The sequence below is a fragment of the Siphateles boraxobius genome, unplaced genomic scaffold, assembly GCF_051911475.1.
Source record: "Siphateles boraxobius isolate OS27281-9 unplaced genomic scaffold, OSU_SipBor_1 130, whole genome shotgun sequence".
Taxonomy (NCBI): Eukaryota; Metazoa; Chordata; class Actinopteri; order Cypriniformes; family Leuciscidae; genus Siphateles; species Siphateles boraxobius.
In genome coordinates, this window is record NW_027508734.1 from 1,016,805 (window position 1) to 1,038,065 (window position 21,261).

Below are 21,261 nucleotides of genomic sequence, written 5' to 3' on the forward strand. Positions count from 1 at the left end.
TTTTGGCCTTGACCCAACCCTTAAGTCAATATGCTGCCTTTTTGATGTCATGTGCCGACAGTGACAATTTAAATTTTTATAAAAAAGAAAAAGAAAGAATACAAGCAGTCAGGTTTAAAGACTTTATTTATGTTATACTCCTGGACCCTAGAAGTGGCACATAACAATGTATTTATAGCTCTGCAAATGATTAAGACTCAAAGAAATGTAATGAAATATGACTGGAACAAAAACACTCACTGTTACTCCTGTTTCAGGTCAGAGATGTAAATATTGTTCACCCTGAACGTCTAAATGTGGACATAAACACATGAGTGATGAGGATGTGTTTACATGCAAATGTGTCCATGTTTTATAAACAAAACAACAGTAAATGGCAGGAGTATGAAACACAACAAAATAAGAATTTTTACAAACAGTAATGTTTTATTTTTATTTTCTATAATATTCAAACAAAGTTTTATTGTCATATGTAAAAGGAAAATGATGGTTCCCAAGCCTGTCCCTGTCCCAGAGCCTGTCCCTGAGCCTGTCCCGGTTCCAGTACCTATCCTAGGCCCTGTCCCAGAGCCTGTCCTGGTTCCAGTCCCTCTCCTAGAGCCTGTCCCAGAGGCTGTCCCAGAGCCTGTCCCGGTTCCAGTCCCTATCCTAGAGCCTGTCCCAGAGGCTGTCCCAGAGGCTGTCCCTGAGCCTGTCCCGGTTCCAGTCCCTATCCTAGGCCCTGTCCCAGAGGCTGTCCCAGAGGCTTTGGCTGACTCTGTCATTCCCCCAAGAATTTTTTGGGGCCTTTGGGCAGCTACGGCGAGGACATATGGCCCCTCCCACACCTGTTGATGTTTTACGGCGTGATGTCGCACCTTTTTGAAGGGGGGCGTACTGTCACAGTCTTCATCTGCACCACTCTGTCTTCGTCTGCACTACACTTCCCAGAATCCCTAGTGTCTTCACACCTGAACTCACTCCCTCATTTACCCACCTGTTCATCGTCATCATCATCCGTGTCACCTGTGCGCACCTCGTTATTGTTGATTTGTATCTGTATTTAGTTTCCTTCTCTACAGATAGTTCTGGTCGGTTCTTGTGCTTTAATGTTACTTTGTGTGTTTACCCTCTGCCCGTTTGCCTGCCTGTACCTGTACATGTTTGTATATTTGTTGATAGTAAAAGTTTGTATTGGAGCCTTTTGACTCAGTGTCTTCTTCAGCCTGTACCACACCCGTGATATCTACAAGCTTCCAGAATTAAATATCAGTTATGGGTTTAATTAATGTATATAGTCTAGATTTAGATGATATGATGTTATATGTTCAATAAAGCCTTTTGGTGCGGCCACCGTAGCATACAAAGAGCTGGTCTGACTGCCTAAAACTGTCAGAGTGCTGAATGTAAACTCTTAAGGCCTGAACAGGGCAGCGTAAGTGAGGTTGACAATCGTCTTCCGAATCGGGAAGAGCGGACAGCGTAATCCCTTGTGCTCTGAACGGAGTAGAGAGCACTTTGGGCACGTAGCCATGCCTCGGCTTGGAGGACGACGTTGGATTCGTTAGGCCCAAACTCGAGGCAGGAAGCGGACTGAACACCAGTCGGAGAAGACAGAATACTTAAGAGCGTAGAGACGTCTTGTTAACGGAGCTATAGTCTCTAAGATAATACTTAGGACTCTCGCTGGGAGGTCCCTAAGGTTGCGTTGAGGGAGGGCCACATCCTCGGTTGGGGGTGCAGGATTGTCCGCTCACCGGGGAAAGATCTTTTCTCAGGGGAATTGGCCACGGGGCAACTGCGAGCAGCTGAATCATCTCGGGGAACCAAGGTCGGCTCCGCCAGTGAGGGGCCACCCGAATGAAGGGCACGCCTGTCTTCCCTGATCCGTCTGATGACCTGAGGGGCACATGACCGGGGAAAGGCATAATGGAGGAGGCTGGGCCATTCCTGGACAAGCGCATCCGTGTTTTTCGTAAATTGGCTAGAGAGAGTGGCCTTTGGAGGTGAAGAGGTCGACCTGTGCCTTGCTAACGACTTTATTTATGTTATACTTCTGGACCCTAGAACTGGCTCATAACAATGTATTTATAATTCTGCAAATGATTAAGACTAAATGAAATGTAATGAAATATGACTGGAACAAAAACACTCACTGTTACTCCTGTTTCACGTCAGAGATGTAAATATTGTCCACCCTGAACGTCTAAATGTGGACATAAACACATGAGTGATGAGGATGTGTTTACATGCAAATGTGTTCATGTTTTATAAACAAAACAACAATAAACGGCAGGAGTATGAAACACAACAAAATAAGAATTTAAATTTTATTTTTTATAATATTCAAACAAAGTTGTATTGTCATATGTAAAACGACAATGTAACCCTTCAGGGTTTTTTAGTAACATATATTTGGAAATGTTGTTTCAAGAACGTTAAGACATCAGATATGTATCAGACAAAAAAACTTTTCATGCTGTCTTGCAGCTTATGTGATCTTCCAAAGAAATACATTAATATGACTTAACTGTCTACAAGCTTCCAGAATTAAATATCAGTTATGGGTTTAATTAATGTATATAGTATTTATTATTAGGAAGCGCTAATAGAGAGAGAGTCTGGAGATCACCCACTCGCCTGAACAATGCTAATGCTAGCAGTAACGCGGTCTTAAGAGAAAGTGGCCGGAGTTTGGCCGACTGTATCGGCTGGAACGGAGGGCCTTTGAGAGCTGTAAGGACTGTGGATATGTCCAATGGGGTTATGGTAAGAGAAAGAGGTGTGTTGAGCCTCCTTGGCCCTTTCCTGCCGGCCACCGGAGTGCGGTGTGATGCTATGCCGGAAACGTAGACTTTTGCGACCCACGTCCATCAGCTTTTGCAGGAAGGAGAGTACCAGGGGTTCTTTGCATGAGAAAGGGTCCTGGTTCCAGAGAGAGTTGCCTTCGGAGGTGAAGAGGTCGACCCGTGCCTTGCTAAAGATGCTCCAGATCATTTGAACCGTCTGGGGATGGAGGGTCCATTCCCCTGGGTCACATTGTCCCGGGACAGCATGTCTGCTCCCTGGTTCAGTCTGGCCGGCACATGCACTGCTCTCAGAGAGTCTGGGTTGCATTGTGCCCACCATAGAAGGCGTCAGGCCAGTCCGTACAGAAGCCGCAACCTGAGTCCACACCAGGTGGTTCATATAGGACACTACCGCCATGTTGTCCGACCGGAGCAAGACATGGTGTCCTATTAGGTCTGGTAGGAAGGTTTTGAGGGCCAGAAAAACCGCCATCATTTGAGGCAGTTGTTATGCAGCCGCTTTTCCGTGCTCGACCAGGAGCCGAAAGTCAGAGGACAAACTTCCTCCTCAAGACCAACTCCATGTTTACTCCAACCTGATAACGATTGGAGTCCTTACAAGTGGCAAGGGCTCTGATGCAGCCGTTGTCCACCTTGACATGGAGGCGACCTGAAGCTGGGGTTTCAGCCAGGACTTTTGGGGGCGCATGTGCAGCAGGCCTAACGGAAGTACTGGCTATGCAGGGGCCATAAGGCATAGCATCTTCTGAAACGTTCTGAGGGGGAAAAGGCCCCTGACTGAATGAAGAGGCGTTAGCCACAACCTCATTTGGGCTTAGTATACAACCGCTCCCAGGAAAGAGATTCTCTGGCTGGGAGACAGTGAGCTCTTGGCTGAATTTAGTTTAGTCTGAGTCCGAGGCATTTCAGATGGCTGAGAAGCACAGATCTGTGAGATATTAATTATTCCTCAGACTGGGCCAAGATGAGCCAGTCGTTGAGGTAGTTCAGAATGCGCATCCCCTTCTGTCTGAGGGGGAAAGCGCTGCATCCATGCACTTTGTAAAAGCGGGGTGGTCTGCGAGCGAATTGAAGGGAGTATTCTCATGTCACCGTGCTCAGAACCCATATCTGCTCTGTTATGGCTGTGCAGAGCCACTGCACTTTTGCCTAAAGGCTTCACATTAAGAGAAAGGAGTTTTCCCCATAGCGTCTAGCGACGCAATAGGAGTAAACAGTTCGAAAGGGAACCAAATTTAATTTAATAACTTATAGAGTGGTGTTCATTCAGACCATAAAATATCAATCTAAGTCATGGGACTATAAACATGTTTTAGAAAAAAAAAAGTTTAACCCTGCTTTTTATTTTTAAGTCCATTTTTTTGCTTTGAACCACTCAAATAAATGCATATCTCAATATTCAATGTTCTCATTCCAGCCAATCACAATCAAGTCTTTAGACAGAGGAAATAAAGACACATTTATTCAGAAACAGCAGCAGCAGAAGATGATGATATTTCAGTGAGATAATGAGAGTCTAACTCCATATTTATCAGGCTGATAAAAGTAGCATGAAACTTTGTAGAAATAAGAAAAGTACATTTATAAAACAAAAAGGAGCATTTTATGGCATTGGGTCAGAACACATCAGGTATGAAGATATGTTTGGTTTTAACTTTTTATTCTAACTTTAAAGCTAGATAATCCTTCGAAAAGTGTAATACAGTATTTGATTTTGGGGTAATTTGTAAAACTAGCGTACACACACACATGCAGTGTTTTCACCAGTTGACCTGAGCCGTTGACCATCCATAATGCTGTCATTGTGTGAGGATCTGTGTGGAGTTTTGCAGCCCCTATTTCTTAAAAACATTGCATCAGACATATTTATCATATTTTTTTACTTTATACTTACTAGGAAATTAATTGAAATTAATTGAATCTTTGTAGAAATAAGAAAAGTACATTCAATCACCGGTCAGTTATTTTGGCCTTGACCCAACCCTTAAGTCAATATGCTGCCTTTTTGATGTCATGTGCTGACAGTGACAATTTAAATTTTTATACAAAAAAGAAATAGAAAGAATACAAGCAGCCAGGTTTAAAGACTTTATTTATGTTATACTCCTGGACCCTAGAAGTGGCACATAACAATTTAAATTATATTTTTATCTCTGTAAAGCTGCTTTGAAACAATCTACATTGTTAAAAGCGCTATATAAATGAGGATGACTTGACTTGACAATGTATTTATAGCTCTGCAAATGATTAAGACTCAATGAAATGTAATGAAATATGACTGGAACAAAAACACTCACTGTTACTCCTGTTTCACGTCAGAGATGTAAATATTGTTCACCCTGAACGTCTAAATGTGGACATAAACACATGAGTGATGAGGATGTGTTTACATGCAAATGTGTTCATGTTTTATAAACAAAACAACAGTAAATGGCAGGAGTATGAAACACAACAAAAATATCAGTATCAGTTAAATATCAGTTATGGGTTTAATTAATGTATATAGTCTATATTTAGATGATATGATGTAATATGTTCAATAAAGCCCTTTGGTGCGGCCACCGTAGCATACAAAGAGCTGGTCTGACTGCCTAAAACTGTCAGAGTGCTGAATGTAAACTCTTAAGGCCTGAACAGGGCAGCGTAAGTGAGGTTGACAATCGTCTTCCGAATCGGGAAGAGCGGACAGCGTAATCACTTGTGCTCTGAACGGAGTAGAGAGCACTTTGGGCGCGTAGCCATGCCTCGGCTTGGAGGATGACCTTGGATTCGTTAGGCCCAAACTCGAGGCAGGAAGTGCTAATAGAGAGAGAGCTTGGAGGTCACCCACTCGCCGGACCAATGCTAATGCTAGCAGTAACGCGGTCTTAAGAGAAAGTGGACGGAGTTTGGCCGACTGTATCGGCTGGAACGGAGGGCCTTTGAGAGCCCTAAGGACTGTGGATATGTCCAATGGGGGTATGGTAAGAGAAAGAGGTGTGTTGAGCTTCCTTGGCCCTTTCAGTAAGCGGACGACATAGCCGCTGCAACCGAAGAGCTGGCCGGCCACAGGAGTGTGGTGTGCTGCTATGGCGGACCCGTAGACTTTTGCGACCTGCGTCCATCAGCTCTTGCAGGAAGGAGAGTACCAGGGGTTCTTTGCATGAGAAAGGGTCCTGGTTCCAGAGAGAGTTGCCTTCGGAGGTGAAGAGGTCGACCCGTGCCTTGCTAAAAATGCTCAAGATCATTTGAACCGTCTGGGGATGGAGGGTCCATTCCCCTGGGTCACATTGTCCCGGGACAGCATGTCTGTTCCCTGGTTCAGTCTGATGAATTAAACCTGTCGCTCATATCTTTTAAGTTTTTACACTTGTGATAACGCCATAAGGTGTGAGAATAAACACAAAACACATGTGATTGTTGTCATGTGGTGAATCTGGCCAATCATTGAACAGCTGTGTGTCATCGGAGCTTGTGCATTATTAAATATGGAGTCATCAGCCTTAATAAGCCAGTTAACACGCATAACCACTGAAAGAAAGAAGAGAAGAGAAAAAGAGATGAGCAAAAACACAAGAACTACAACTAACTTCAGCCACAGCCTTAGATGAAATCAGCTGAAGACAAAAGAAGACATTAAATCTCTGAAGATAAACAGCATTACCAGCTTCACTTATTACTAACCAGACTGACTTTATTTCTCTCATACATCTACAGAAGATCTTTTTGAGAATTAACAGAGGTTTAAATGTTTATGTTTATTGAAAATAATAAGTTTGGGTTGAAGTCACCATTATGGTGATCACTGCTTAATTCAGTTGCAAAGTTTGAGTTGATTTTTTAATGTTAGTGTTACTCTGGCTGCTGTTAAGGCGAGACACGGCAGGCAAAAACATCGATTTTTCATGCAGTGATCAGTTTTGAGATTTTGGGCTAGTTTACTCCTTTAATATGTGTTCTTTCAAGCTGCTATAAAGAAAATGTTGAAAATATACATCAATATGTTTATTTTATTACTTTTCTTTTACTTGCGGCAGTAAGTTTCTCCCGAATTTAATGACAGTGCCACTGACTGTGCGACACAGCAGTCTGAATGAATTAATAAGTGATCTCTTGTGCCCTAATGTGAAAACTAGTGAGCACAGACAAGAAAGTGAAAAGGCACCAGAAAGAGATGTCAGAAGGATCTACTTAGCTGGAGTGGATCATTAGACTTTAGAAAGCTGTGACAGCTACTGTTGCTCTTGTTCTGTGTCCATACAACTGTCTAGTGTGGGTTTTGTCTGCAACTTTGTGCATGATACGCCAATGTTCATTAATTGAGTTACTGCAGTTGTAGGCCTTATATGCCTGCCATGTTATTAAATAATCAGTTTTCATGAGCTTGAAATGTTATATATTATTATTACTAAGGGCCTGAGCATTTATTCTGTTTTTGAGCATTTTTCTTTCCAATATTTATTAAATTCCCCTATTTGAATGCCAAGTTTTTCTGTCATTCTCCAGTTCAAATATCTCAGCCTATGTGGCACCAAACCTTCTAGTTATATATGCAAAATAATCATACATATTTAATGAGAGAATGCCTAATTTTCATAATTAAACATACAATTTCAAAAACTTGTAATACATTTTTTTTATATTATACTTGTATAAGTTATCAACTGAGGAAGTTTCTTGGTGATTTCTATTATTTTTTTTATTCTGCCCAACATATGAGGTTTTTGAATTTTCACGTCCAGTGTCTGCTGGGTTTAACCCAAAACTCCCTTGCAGGCCAAAAAAAGGGACAATTTAAAATTGAATGGGGAAATTTTTCAACTGGGCCGTGGTTCATCCAGATGGAGGAGGTGTTTGGAGAGAGGCGCTCCACCACTGCTTATTTCAGATATGAAACAAAATGTTCACAGTTAAATAACATGACAAATAATCTAAGTTAACTAGTTGTTGCTAATTAGATAAAGTTAACTTTACAGAGTTAAACCAGACTTCCTTTAAGTGTCTATGGTCCTGACACTTAAATCTCTGCCTGAGATACGCAACAGGAAATCCTCCATATTTTAAAGCGTCTTCACTTCAACCTTCTTGGACTTGGAAGGATTCAGCTCTGAATTGGGACACAGTTATAGAGTAACTTTCCTGTTGTTTAAGTAAAACTAAATGAACACGACTGAATGAAATTGACTGAAATATGACTTTCTCTTGATTTTAAGAAAGCTTTTAAGATAAATTACTTAATAGCATTTACACTAAGTCCAAATGCAATTTGAATAAAAGACCCACTGTTTACAAGTATATAAATGGTATTAACATGATTTAACCTGACATGTGTTTCTGTTCTATAAAACAGGTCTTAAGATTTTAGGGTGAAAAAGATTATAATGCAATTAATTCCAATGGCATTTAAGAGTACAAATAGTTTAAAGCATATTAATCACAGACAGTTATTGTTATGAGAGGGGGTCCTTGGAAATTTTTCTCCGCTCTAAGGGGTCCCTGGTCCCAAAAAGTTTGAGAAACCCTGATTTAGATACGCCAGCTAGAAGACCATTGCAGTAGTCAATGCGTGAAAAGACAAAAGAGTTTATCAACTTCTCAGCTACCGAGAAGAACAGCATGGGACGTAGCCGGGCTATATTTCTGAGGTGATAAAATTATGTTTTAACTGTATTCTGGATAAAAGGCTCAAATGACAGTCTGGCCTCAAATATTACACCCAGATTTTTTAATTTGGTCTTAAACTCCAATGCAACGCCATCAACAGATAGAGTAGGGGACCCAACCTTTCGCAGTTGATGAGGAGATCCAAGGAGCATGACTTCTGTTTTTGAGCCGTTTAGTGACAAAAAATTATTGGACATCCAAGTCTTTATCACAGCAATACAGTTAGAAAGATGCCCAACGTTCACTTGCTGACCCGGTCTAGTATGTATATAAATCTGTGTATCGTCATCATAACAGTGATAGTTAAGGTTGAGAGAATGTAGTAATTGACCAAGTGGATAGATGTACATACTAAAGAGTAAAGGACCCAAGACTGATCCTTGTGGAACACCAGTGTGAACAGAACCACCTTTGGACATATAACCACCCATAAAAACAAATTGACTGCGGTCAGTAAAATAGGACTTGAACCAGTCAAGAACAGTCTCTGATAAACCAAAAACATATTTGAGGCGATTGAGTAATAGGGCATGGTCAATAGTGTCGATGGCTGTACTGAGATCAAAGAGAATGAGAATAGACGTGGAGCCCGAGTCAAAGGCAATTAGTAAGTCATTAGCGACTTTCACCAATGCAGTCTCAGTGCTGTGTAATTTTCGAAATCCTGATTGATGAGGCTCAAATAGTTTATTTTCAATTAAGTGCTTGTTTAGTTGTGCTGCAACCACACCCTCCACGATTTTTGACAGAAATGAGAGATTTGAGATTGGGCGTAAATTTGACAGATTTTTCACCTCAGAATTTTGCTTTTTTTAAACCGGAGTAACCGCAGCAGTTTTAAGTGCTGCTGGCACCTCCCCGGATGATAAAGAGTCATTTATTATTGCAAGAACTGAGGGACATAAAGGACCAAAGCAGGATTTATACAGGCTACCAGACATGGGATCAAGTATGCAAGTGGTAGCTTTCATACTAGAAACCTGGTTGCAGAGCATCTCAGATTGTACTAAAGTGAATTTGGATAAAGGAGTGCCAGAGCAACTAGGAGTATTAATTGTAAGATCGGCAGACTGCAAGGTATGAATATTTGTGCGAATATTGTTGATTTTTTCACTGAAAGATTTGAGAAACTCATTACACAGCCAGTCAGATGAAGTCAAAAAACTGACACTATCTGCTTTGAGTAGACTGTTAATTGTATGAAAGAGCTTCCTGGGATTTCTTTGATTATTCTCAATAATGTTTGAGAAATAGCCAGATCTTGCAGTTTCAATGGCTACTCTGTAGTTTGACAAGGAATTTTTCCAGGCCTGGTGGAACACATTTAAACCAGAGTGACGCCATTTTCGCTCTAATTTTCGACACACAGCCTTCTGTACATGTAAATAACCATTATATCAGGGGGCTGACTGTGCAAATGAAACATTACGTGTTTTTATGGGTGCAGAGGTGTCCAAGTTGGCTGTAAGAACATTATTAAATACTGAAATTTTATCCTCAAGAGGATCAGAAGACATGCCATCTAAAGAAGAGACAATCGAGTTTGCAAAGGTAACATGATCAATTGATTGCCATTTACGGAATTAAATAGTTCGTGAAGTCTCTCTACTAGAATGAAATGTCTCGATGTTAAAGAAGATGGCTAGATGATCAGAAAGTCCAACATCCACAACAGAGAGGTTAGAAAGAGATGAGTCATTTGCAATAATTAAATCTAACGTGTGTCCTTTACAGTGAGTGGGGTTATTTACAAACTGAGATAAATTAAATAGGGTTTTAAACCACATATGAATGTAGCTCAAAATGGATTCCATGCTTTGCTGTTCACACTTATTAAAGGGATAGTTTACTCAAAAATGAAAATTACCTCATGATTATTCGCCCTGAAACAATCCCATTCTTCTTTCAGACGAACACAATCAGAGTTATATTAAAAAAATGCAAAGCTTACGCTACTCCTACATCTACGTCACACACCGTCAAGTGTTAAGGCCTGTTCACACCAAGCACGATAAATATAAAGATAACGATAAAGATATAATTCTAAAATTCGTTCTCCATACTAAAGAATAACAGAGTTCACACCACAACTATAACGATAAAGATATGAGGAACGATATCGTTGGGATCACTTTCAGAACGATTTTTTCTCAGCTGTCGAATGATAAAACACTGACACCCAGTCAGAATCCATTCAAATTTAAAGGTCTCGCGCATTTAAAATGGCAGATGACATTGCAGAGAAGTTAATCGTCGAGGTACAAAGAAATCCTCCACTGTTTGACAAGTCAAACCCCCTTTCGAAGGATACGTTAAAAAAGATGGATATATGGAAAGCAATCGGTCGTATCCTGGTAATAAATGGTGAGAAGCATCAACGATGAGATATTATGCAGTTTAGCATAGTGTAACAAAATTACCTCAGGTAGGCTATCCAGCGCTAGTTTTGACAACATTGCTGAAGTTCCAGTGAAAAGGGCGTTGTATACATAAAGGTGTTGACTAGGCGATGTTTTTATCCCATCATTGACTTCGTCAGCTAAATTCACTGTTAGATTAGATCGATTACACTAAACTTGCTAGATTCACTGTTTAGATGCACTCGGAACATAGCATGCTGGCTGAGGACATCTGCTGGCAAAGACGTGTAAAGGCAATAAGAACAGCAAAAACATATTCAATGACATGTTGTAAACAACAATTATAATAAAATTTGGATTCTCCCAACTCCTCTCGTCTTTTAAGGATATCGTGAACCCAAAAGCGCCTGTTTTTCTTTTGATATTTTTTTGTAATGTAAAGCAGCAGCAGGTCATCCATTTTTCCATCCATCCATCCATCTTTATAGTTATCGTGCTTGGTGTGAACGGGCCTTTACTCTCGTGGCGTAAGTCGACTTGCGTACGACCGTCTGTCGAAAGCGAGTTATTTTAGTCGATAAAGATCACATCAGTGACTCTCAGCTGATCCACATCTACCTATAGGAATACGATGCCTATCACCGTATACATATATAAGCTCCTTCAGTATTATCAACAGCTATCGCGTTTCTCAGGAGATAATTAAATGGCGAAATTCGGCAGGCAAAGCACATCATCTCACAAGGAATCGTGCAATCGGGAATTAAGCAGAGGAATTCGTTCCCCACAAGGATTCACCTCAGATTACTTCAAGCTTGTGAACTTGAATACGAGATTCACCACATTTTTCATTGCTGCCTGATTTGGAAGTGACTTCAGTCTGCATCGCTGCATTATTGACACAGGACTCGATGTGATTCACTCTCCATTCATGCTTCCCGACCGGACTACACTAGTTTTAATACTAGTCCTATGGTTATATAAGACGCTTGTTTGTATCAGTTTTTGTTGCCGCTAGTCAGAGCAATTACTGTAGGGTGTATGCTTCCCCTGCCAAACTACACTAGTTTTAGCAATAGTTCCACGATTCTACAACATGCTGCTTGTATCAGTTTTGCTGCCGCTAGGGGTGTAAGGTTCCCCCAATAGATCCCATACAATTGTTAAATTGGCTACAGCAACACGCTAGTAATGTATCCTTGCTGGATCCAGCTCGGGGTGATGCTTCCCCCGTAAGATTGGATCTATAGTGCTCAACTTATGCTGCTAACATCAGGATGTATTAACAATTTTTATTATATCAGCATCAGCATAGGGTAGTATGTTTATAAATAATCGTATTTCTTAGTTTCTACAGAAGTAAACTTCAACCAAGATTATGACGTCATTGAAAGGTGACAGTGTATGCAGTTTATGTAAACCTACATAGTTGTGCCTAAATATATTTAAGTATCAGCATCATGCTTGTTGCATCCATAGACTGTAAATATGGATGTAGTGTCCATGACGTCACCCGTAGGTTTCTGAAGAGCGTTTTTGAAGCCTAAAGTGGGCGGAGTGGGCCGTCGCCATCTTGGAAGCGCGTCACAGTGCGTCACTCCCGGATAAACGAAAATGGGCAAAGAGGCGGGACGTGGGTGGAGTTTAGGTGCTTGGATGCTGAAACTACGCCCGCCTAGCTCGACGTGATCGAGTTTGCTCAGGCTAAGGAGCTAATGTGCCACTGGCCTCGCGCTAAAGTGACAGCTGACTTGAAGAAGTAGACCTAAAGCCAATAGTTAATGTTCATGTTTTTGCCCTTTGAAATACTATAATAGTTAAAAGACATAACTAACCGTGAGACTATGTGTATTGTGATGCATTATTATTCTCATGCAGTAACTTACAATATTTGCTCTGAGCGTGTGTGTGACAGTGATTCATGCGCATACATGTCAGTCAGCGCGGCATCGCACGTCAAGTTTGTAGAGAGCTTTATTCAGTCAAATTCAAATTCTGATAGATATTACCTAAGAAGTTCAAGTAATGCACTAGAAATCCACGTATATGGGACGAAGAGGAACTGACACCTGCAGGATTTAATCTGACGGTACTTTTATTGAACACTAAAGGGTTAAATAAGCATATTATAGTCTATCTGCTCCGTAAGATCAACGGCACCGCAGAACGAGTGTGGCCTCTATATCTTAGACGTTTTTAAATCTGAACTCCAAAAAGCAACGATATTGTCCGACATCCGTGAGTGCATGTTCACAGAGGAAAACAGCGATGGTTGTTCTCTCGACACTCGACAACGATGGAATCCAACGGCGTGGGCGAAGGTATAAGTGCGACGTGTAATAAACTAAATGAAATAATCCCCAAAAAAGTACAAACACAGCAGAGATGACAAGTTCAGCAGCTGGAATCAGCTGAGGTGACATGATGGCTAACAGAGAGCAGACAAACGGCTAGACATCAGCGGCAATCCACCTGTCACTCAAGTGGCCACGCCCTTGATTATGTAGCATTTTAAGGCTTAATATAATTTAAACGGATGAGTTCTAAAAAAAATCACCCCCTCACAGTTGTCATGAAGGGCAAAATTAGCTGTATAGACCAAAACAACTTAAGACACCAGGCTGTAAACATGTTTTTTTCTGCTGTAAAGTTGGGCATTTTAACATGGGGGAGATACAGATTTGACTCACTTTTGCTGCCAGCCTCAAGCGGCCAGGCGATGAATTGCAGTTTAATTCATTTCCGTGTTGGTTTCAAGAGAGAGACAGGAAGGTTGCCGCTTGGTTGCATCAAACCATCCAGCTGTATTAATGACATGTGTTGCTTAATTCTGTGTGAACCGGACGTTTCCACAAACATTACTTCAGTATTGTGACGTATTTCCAGTGAAAAGGATAATTGAAAGGAAATCTCCATCTCTCTTCTCTAGCTCACAGTCGTCACTCAGAGAAACTGGAACTGGACTGTGGATATACAACCACAAGCAAGCATCTGATTTATTTTGATATCTCAATTTTCTCTTTCATTTCAGGAAGCATGTCATTCATGGCAATATGCCTGTTTACTGCTTAAGCATTTCGGGTATTAACAACATGCTTGTTGCTATGGCTCATGCGGGTATTGGCAACATACTCGTTTAGGTCATCCAGGTAACGGCAACATACTGTAGCTTAAGGCTTCCATATTGTTGGTAACATGCTGTTGCTCAAGCTTTTCAGGTTTGTGGCAACATGCTTGTTGCCTTGGCTCACTCAGGTAACTGCAAAAGCATCCCGAATTTTCGCTGTCAGTTGGGTTGGGGGTTATTGGCATATGGTTTTGTTCTGGGGGTTATTGCTGCTCTCACTGTTATTATCCATGCTAGGCTGCATGGAGGGAGTTCTCGCCCAGAATAGAACCATACCGCCAATCCAAAATGTATGCTAACTGCCAATCGTATTTGACGATAGTGGTCCTGATGCAATTTTAAATATGGATATTTTTCTTACACAAACGCATCACTTCTTGCGAAAAAAAGAAAAGAAAACCTCCTTAAAAATGTTGGGCTGAAATGCCATTATAAAGTTTAAAAGAGCCAGGACATTTTTTAAGATAACTCAGATTCTGTTCGTCTGAAAGAAGAATGTCATATACAGGATGGCTCGAGGGAGAGGAAATCATGGGCTTATTTTCATTTTTGGGTGAACTGTCCCTTTAAATACAGTATGATCAGAGAAATCAGTCCAGGCCACGTCAGTAAAGCTTGTATCAGCGGACAGTCTTCTGTTTCTGATGTGTTTTAACACACATATCACAGCGGTGTTTTAAATCCCCACTCTTCTGATGAAGGGCTTCACGCTGGAGTTCACGTCCCTCCTCCTTCCCCAGCTCCACCTTTACTCTGGAGATCTGTGATCTAATCTGAAATCTGTTTTATGATTATCTTCATTCATACCAGTAAGTTACATGCACATCATCCTTTCGCGTGTATTTTGGCTTGTTTACAACAACTCATGTTAAATTTAGTGCATTTTAACTAGGCCTATGTATCTTATGCATGATTACTTGGTCTGTTCTGTTACACTAAAGGGGACTTGACAGGTCATTTGCCCAGAACAGAAACATATTGCCAACACTAACTGCATTATCATTATAATAAATATAAAATTTGACAAAAGTGGTCCTGACTGAAATAAAAACATACATGTCAAATTTAACCAGGATCTAACACGAGGTCTACAGTCCAGCAATAACATTAAAGCAGTTTAGTTGTGAATGCTCAAAGTCAAAGTCAAAGTTTATTTATAAAGCACTTTTAAAAACAGCAAGTGTTTGACAAATGCTGTACACTTGTATCATATATCACTACTACAAACAATCAATGACACAAAAATAAAAACAATAAAACAAAAGCAAATAAAACAACTCTCACATACCATCAAATGCCAAACTGTAATAATAGGTTTTAAGACTAGATTTAAAAGCAGCAAGTGTCTGAGCCTGTCTGATGTACAAGGGCAAATTGTTCCAAAGCTTTGGTCCAGCTACTGCAAATGCTCTTTCGCCCCTGGTCTTCAGCTTAACCCGAGGGACAACTAAAAGCAAATGGTCAGCAGACCTAAGCGCTCTTGACGGCGCATACTGCTTGATCAGTTCAGACAGATACTTCGGTGTAAGACCATTAAGAGATTTGAAAACAAACATCAAAATCTTAAAGTTAATCCTAAGATGGACAGACAACCAGTGAAGAGAGGAGAGAATAGGGGTAATGTGTTCCCGCTTTTGTGTACCCGTCAACAATAAAAGTCAGGAAAGATTTAACCTTGGTGAGTTGTCTCAATTGGAAAAAACTAGACTTAGCTACTAAGTTAATCTGTTTATCCAATTTAAAATCACAGTCCTTAATAACACCTAAATTCTTAACATATGGTTTCACTATATTTTAATGTCAAAATATAAATAGTTAATGGACTGCATTTATATAGCGCTTTCACAGACCCAATGGCCACCAAAGCGCTTTACATGTTGCCTCTCTTTCACCCATTCACTCACTCATTCACACACCGACGGCGGTGTCAGCCATGCAAGGCGCCATCCAGCTCGTCAGGAGCAGCAGGGGTTAGGTGTCTTGCTCATGGACACCTCGGTGGAACCGGGGATAGAACCACCAACCTTTCAGTTTGTAGACAACCTACATGAACCACTGAGCCACTGTCGCCCCAAAACCGTGAAACTGACACAGACGTCAATATGCAAATATAGATAAACAGAGGCAGACAAACACAAATAAGGAGGAAGTAAAATATGAAAATTAGTTTTAGAGAAATACACAAATGATGAGATGAGCTGAATGAGGGATGAGAGCAGATATAATAATAATCACATATTAAATCTGCAGACAGAAACATCAGACTCAGGACAGAAACACACGACCTCTAAAGTAAGAACATGTTCATTCTTCAAACACAATTACACTTTCAGATGTTAATATTGTCTCATTGATTATGTGTTTCATTCATGTTACTGAAAATGTCATATTTTACACCAAAATTAATCTGTGAATTTTTTTTTCCCCTCAGAAATGGACCAATCTCTATATTTCATTCTTCTTCTCATCGGTGAGTGTGTTTGTTGTATTATTTATGGTTAATAGTTTCATCAGGTTTGACGCTGTTATGAAAAGCATTAAATCAAACGCTCTCTTTCACAGCTCTCTGCTCCTTATCTGAATGTGTTCAGCGTCAGTATCACTTTATAAACGTGAAGAAGACCTGGACTGAAGCTCAGAGACACTGCAGAGAGAATTACACAGATCTGGCCACCGTTGACAACATGAACGACATGAACGAGCTGAAGAAGAGTGTGAAGGATGGAGGTGTTAAGGATATCTGGATTGGGCTGACGAGGACGAGTGTTTATAAATGGCAGTGGTCTTCAGGTGAACCTGCGCTCTATCTGAACTGGGGATATAAACAGCCTGATGGCAGTGATGAGTGTGCTATGATGAGAAGTGGAGAATGGCATGATGTGTCATGTAGTGACAGCCTGACTTTCATCTGCAGTTCATCTAACAACAGTAAGTGCAGATCCATACAATCACAATAAACATTCATTTATAAACCAGATACACCAGATACACAACATTTGTAACAGGCCCGAAAGATCTACAAATTATACATAACACATTTATAAGTGATGAAGTTTACATCTGTGTAGTGAAGTCCACTTTAGATTAGGAGATGCTGTAAACACTGTGTAGTGTGCACTGCAGTGTAAGTGCTGACTGGTGAGGGCACAGACAGCTGTCTTCTCTGACACACACAGTCTTTACACACACACACACACACACACACACACACACACACACACACACGCACGCACATACACACGCATGCACACGCGCGCACACGTACACACACACACGCACACCTACGCGCACACGCACACACACACACACACACACACACACACACACACACACACACACACGCACACCTACGCGCACACGCACACACACACACACACACACACACACACACACACACACGCACACCTACGCGCACACGCACACACACACACACACACACACGCACACCTACGCGCACACGCACACACACACAGACACACACACACACACTCATGCACGCACACACACACACACACACACACACACACACACACACACACGCACACCTACGCGCACACGCACACACACACACACACACACACACACACACACACACACACACACACACGCACACCTACGCGCACACGCACACACACACAGACACACACACACACACACACACACACACACACACACGCACACACACACACACACACACACACACACACACACACACCGGTTCTGAGGTTCACATTATAACTAGATCCACACAGAACACAAGTGTGTGTAAATGAGTGAACGGATTTAACATAATCCACTGCAATCCACCGACTGGAAGAGTTTATAAATGTGAATCCGCTTCAAAACTAATCAATTACTTTCTTTTAAAAACTGCTTTAGCATTCCTGCAGGATTGTGCTTTTAAACAGACCGGCTTACAACTTACAGACACATCAATACATTACATACTGATCATTTACTAATAATTCAAATGATAAGATCATCATTAACTATAAGTGACATAACTGAACATTATTATAAAGTGTGTTACTTTACTGGGATTTTAGGGACTACAAACATATTAATATGCTCTCATTTATCTCTTTGTGTCTGAATCCAGTGTTCTAGAGAACTATGTAACAAAACATAATAGAAAAATATAAAGTTACAATAAAATTATCACACAAATTCACAAATATAACTTCATGTTATATCAGCAAAATCATCATTATTTATCAAATATCAATATCAAATATCAAATATATTGTGAATATTTAATATTGTCATCAGTGGAATCAGACTTTGAATGATGTGTTTCTGATGCTTCCACCGCTGCTCTTATTCACATTAAATACATAAATCAGCATAATATTAATCAACAAATTGATTCATGAATCTGTTTCCATTTCTTTTTATTAAAGCGAACACAGGACTCGTCTTTGTCAATCAGACGAAGAACTGGAGAGACGCTCAGAGTTTCTGCAGAGAGAATCACATTGATCTGGTCAGTGTGAGGAACCAGAATGAGAATCAACAGATTCAGAAGTTCATCAATGATAGTCACATATCTAATGATGTCTGGATCGGTCTGTTCAGAGACTTATGGCAGTGGTCAGATCAGAGTAACTCCTCATTCAGATACTGGGCTCCTGGTGAACCTAATAATGCTGGAGGTGTTGAAAACTGTATAGTTCTCAATCCGAATAATCCTAAAGCTCAATGGTTCGACGGCTCTTGCGACGGCACACTTCCTTTCGTGTGTCATGAAGGTGAGCAGATCCTCACAAACACACACAATCCATCCATCACCTCCAGATATCTTAAAGTTAATCTACATGTCTGACAGGACACATTCCTCACAGTGTTTGTTCTGCATGTTGTTTTTGATCAGTCTCTCTCTAGTTTTTGCTTGTGGTTTGTTTTGTGTCCAGATAAACTGATTCTGATCACTGAGAATCTGACGTGGACTGAAGCTCTGAGACACTGCAGACAGAATTATACGGATCTGGTCTCCGTTCATTCAGTCGAGATGCAGAATAAGGTGATGAATGTGGTTAAACGTGCGTCTACTGAGGCGGTGTGGTTGGGTTTACGTCACTCCTGCACTGTGGGCATCTGGTTCTGGGTGAGCGGGGAGACCGTGTGCTATCAGAACTGGGCTCCAGGGAACGGCACAGGAGACGAGGACTGTGTGTCTGCAGTGAGATCTGGAGCAGTTCAGTCTGGAGGAGATCAGCGCTGGATCAGCCGTCCTGAACACGATAAACTAAACTTCCTCTGCAGCAGATATTAGGAGTGAAGGATATGTGTGTGTGTGTGTGTTCTTACATTACTGGCTTTTTGTTTTAAACTGTTAAACACTTCTACTACTCTTTTATCAGTGCTTATATCAATTTACAATGATAATTTCTGTTACTGAAAATTATCGTATGAGTCTTTTTAATATCAGATTTAAAAATACGTTTGTGCTCCATATATATATATGTGTGTGTGTTTTAAAGACCCCATTAAATCAAAACAAATTTTAATATGTGGCTTTATTTACATTTTAAATGTAGTCACTTCCAGAAACACAACTGAATATTTCTGACACAGTCTGTTCAACACAATGTACTTGCAGTCAACTAGAAAGTAGAAGATGGCTTTAAAAACAAGCAGAAGCAAAGCTCGAGCCGTCAGTGGATTTCATGGGATCTTGATATTCTGGTGGTTTGGCGACTTTCTTCTAATCACTCTGTGTTTTGCATTACTCATATAATAAAAAGATACTTGTTTAAGAAGTGATTGTGAGCATCGATGTTTGTCTCAATGAAATATAGTTTATACTTAAAGGAAAAAGTGGAAGTTGAGTATAAAATATCTTGTGAACTGTATTTGATGTTGAAACTAATTCAAAGGAGCACCAGCTCAAATGAACTGACTTACAAGCAGAATTATGTTTTTCTGACATTTATAAAAAAACACACACACACAAAATGTTTATTAATAAAAAGACATCTACTGTACATGACAACATGAATGTGTGGTTTGCCACATGTACTCTAACATGTAAAGTCAGCTTTGTGCCACTTCCAAATTTTGTGTAAAGGAAATATTTACAGCAAGACAATGAACACATGAATGTTGTATTTATAACAAAGTTGTAAAAACTGCTTTTTCTGAGGTTTCATGACTGACTTAAACGATTAAGAAAATGAAGCATTAATGAATATGAAAAAAAACTTCTGCTGTTGTGAAAGATCACAGTTCTGTGTGAAATCTTTTAAAAATGCTTTTGTATAAGATTTGAGACACACTTAGACATCAACACTCATCACACAAACCTGATCAATGATGGCAATAAATTAATAAAAGACTGATGTGTGTGTGAGACACGGCGCTGTTGTTCTGGGGCTTTCGTCGCATTAACCAAGTGGATTCTGCACTAACCAAGTGGATTCTGCACACTGGTGGAGGTAAAAAAAAAACAGAAAACTAACATAAATAAATATCATGGTTTTGTTCACATCATAGTATGAGAAAAAGCACAATAGGGTTAATTATGTCTGAATTCATCATAATGCATTTTTTTTGTTCTTTATAAGCCTGAGGGATGAAACAGAGTTAAATTAAACAAGAAAAAAAAAGGAAAACATAAAGGAGATTTCAGATCTGCGTGAAGTTGGACCCCCACCCAACACAAAACGTCTCAAAATATGCTCCGTTTGTGCTGTAAAAGGTTTCGTTTGAGCTGCTTCGGTTTTTTAGATATTAAAATAATATTTTTAGGTCATTCTGAGGTCACGCTCGAGCAGAAAATGACAATATAACGAAGACGTGTTGAATTATGAGTCCGGCGGAGATGAAGACACAGAATAAAGACACACACGTCCTATGTTTCTGTCGCTGCCTCAGAAGACGCAGGACTCCAGCGACGACTACATATCTTGGAAATAAGAAAACATCTGTATCTCAAACCCCTTCATGTTGTTGTTGTTGACGTTTTTGGCGTACGCATATCAACATAACGTCATTGTAAAGAAACGTGTGTGAGATGAACGAGTGAGTTTGTCTATTGAGAGAGTTTGTGTTGAGAAGAGGGATTAGATGAAGACGAAGAGAAAGGAAAGACTTTTTTGTCACCGCCGCTGGTGTTGAGGAGGAGATAGCATGATTCTCTTGTTTCATCGTGTAATAACTCCATATTTATCAGGCTGATAAAAGTAGCATGAACCTTTGTAGAAATAAGAAAAGTACATTTATAAAACAAAAAGGAGCAGTTTATGGCATTGGGTCAGAACACATCAGGTATGAAGATATGTTTGGTTTTAACTTTTTATTCTAACTTTAAAGCTAGATTATCCTTAATGTACACATGCAGTGT

The 21,261-nt window shown here is 40.4% G+C and overlaps 1 protein-coding gene across 1 annotated transcript; it reads left to right on the forward strand.

Moving 5' to 3' along the window:
- Window positions 1-16,152: 16,152 nt before the first annotated feature.
- On the forward strand, window positions 16,153-20,092 carry LOC143736516 (C-type mannose receptor 2-like). Its single transcript, XM_077227217.1, has 5 exons — window positions 16,153-16,211; window positions 16,351-16,389; window positions 16,482-16,847; window positions 18,320-18,667; window positions 18,830-20,092. Exons 2-5 carry the CDS (start codon window positions 16,353-16,355, stop codon window positions 19,189-19,191), a joined length of 1,113 nt encoding a protein of 370 aa, XP_077083332.1. The 5' UTR covers window positions 16,153-16,211; window positions 16,351-16,352; the 3' UTR covers window positions 19,192-20,092.
- Window positions 20,093-21,261: the final 1,169 nt, after the last annotated feature.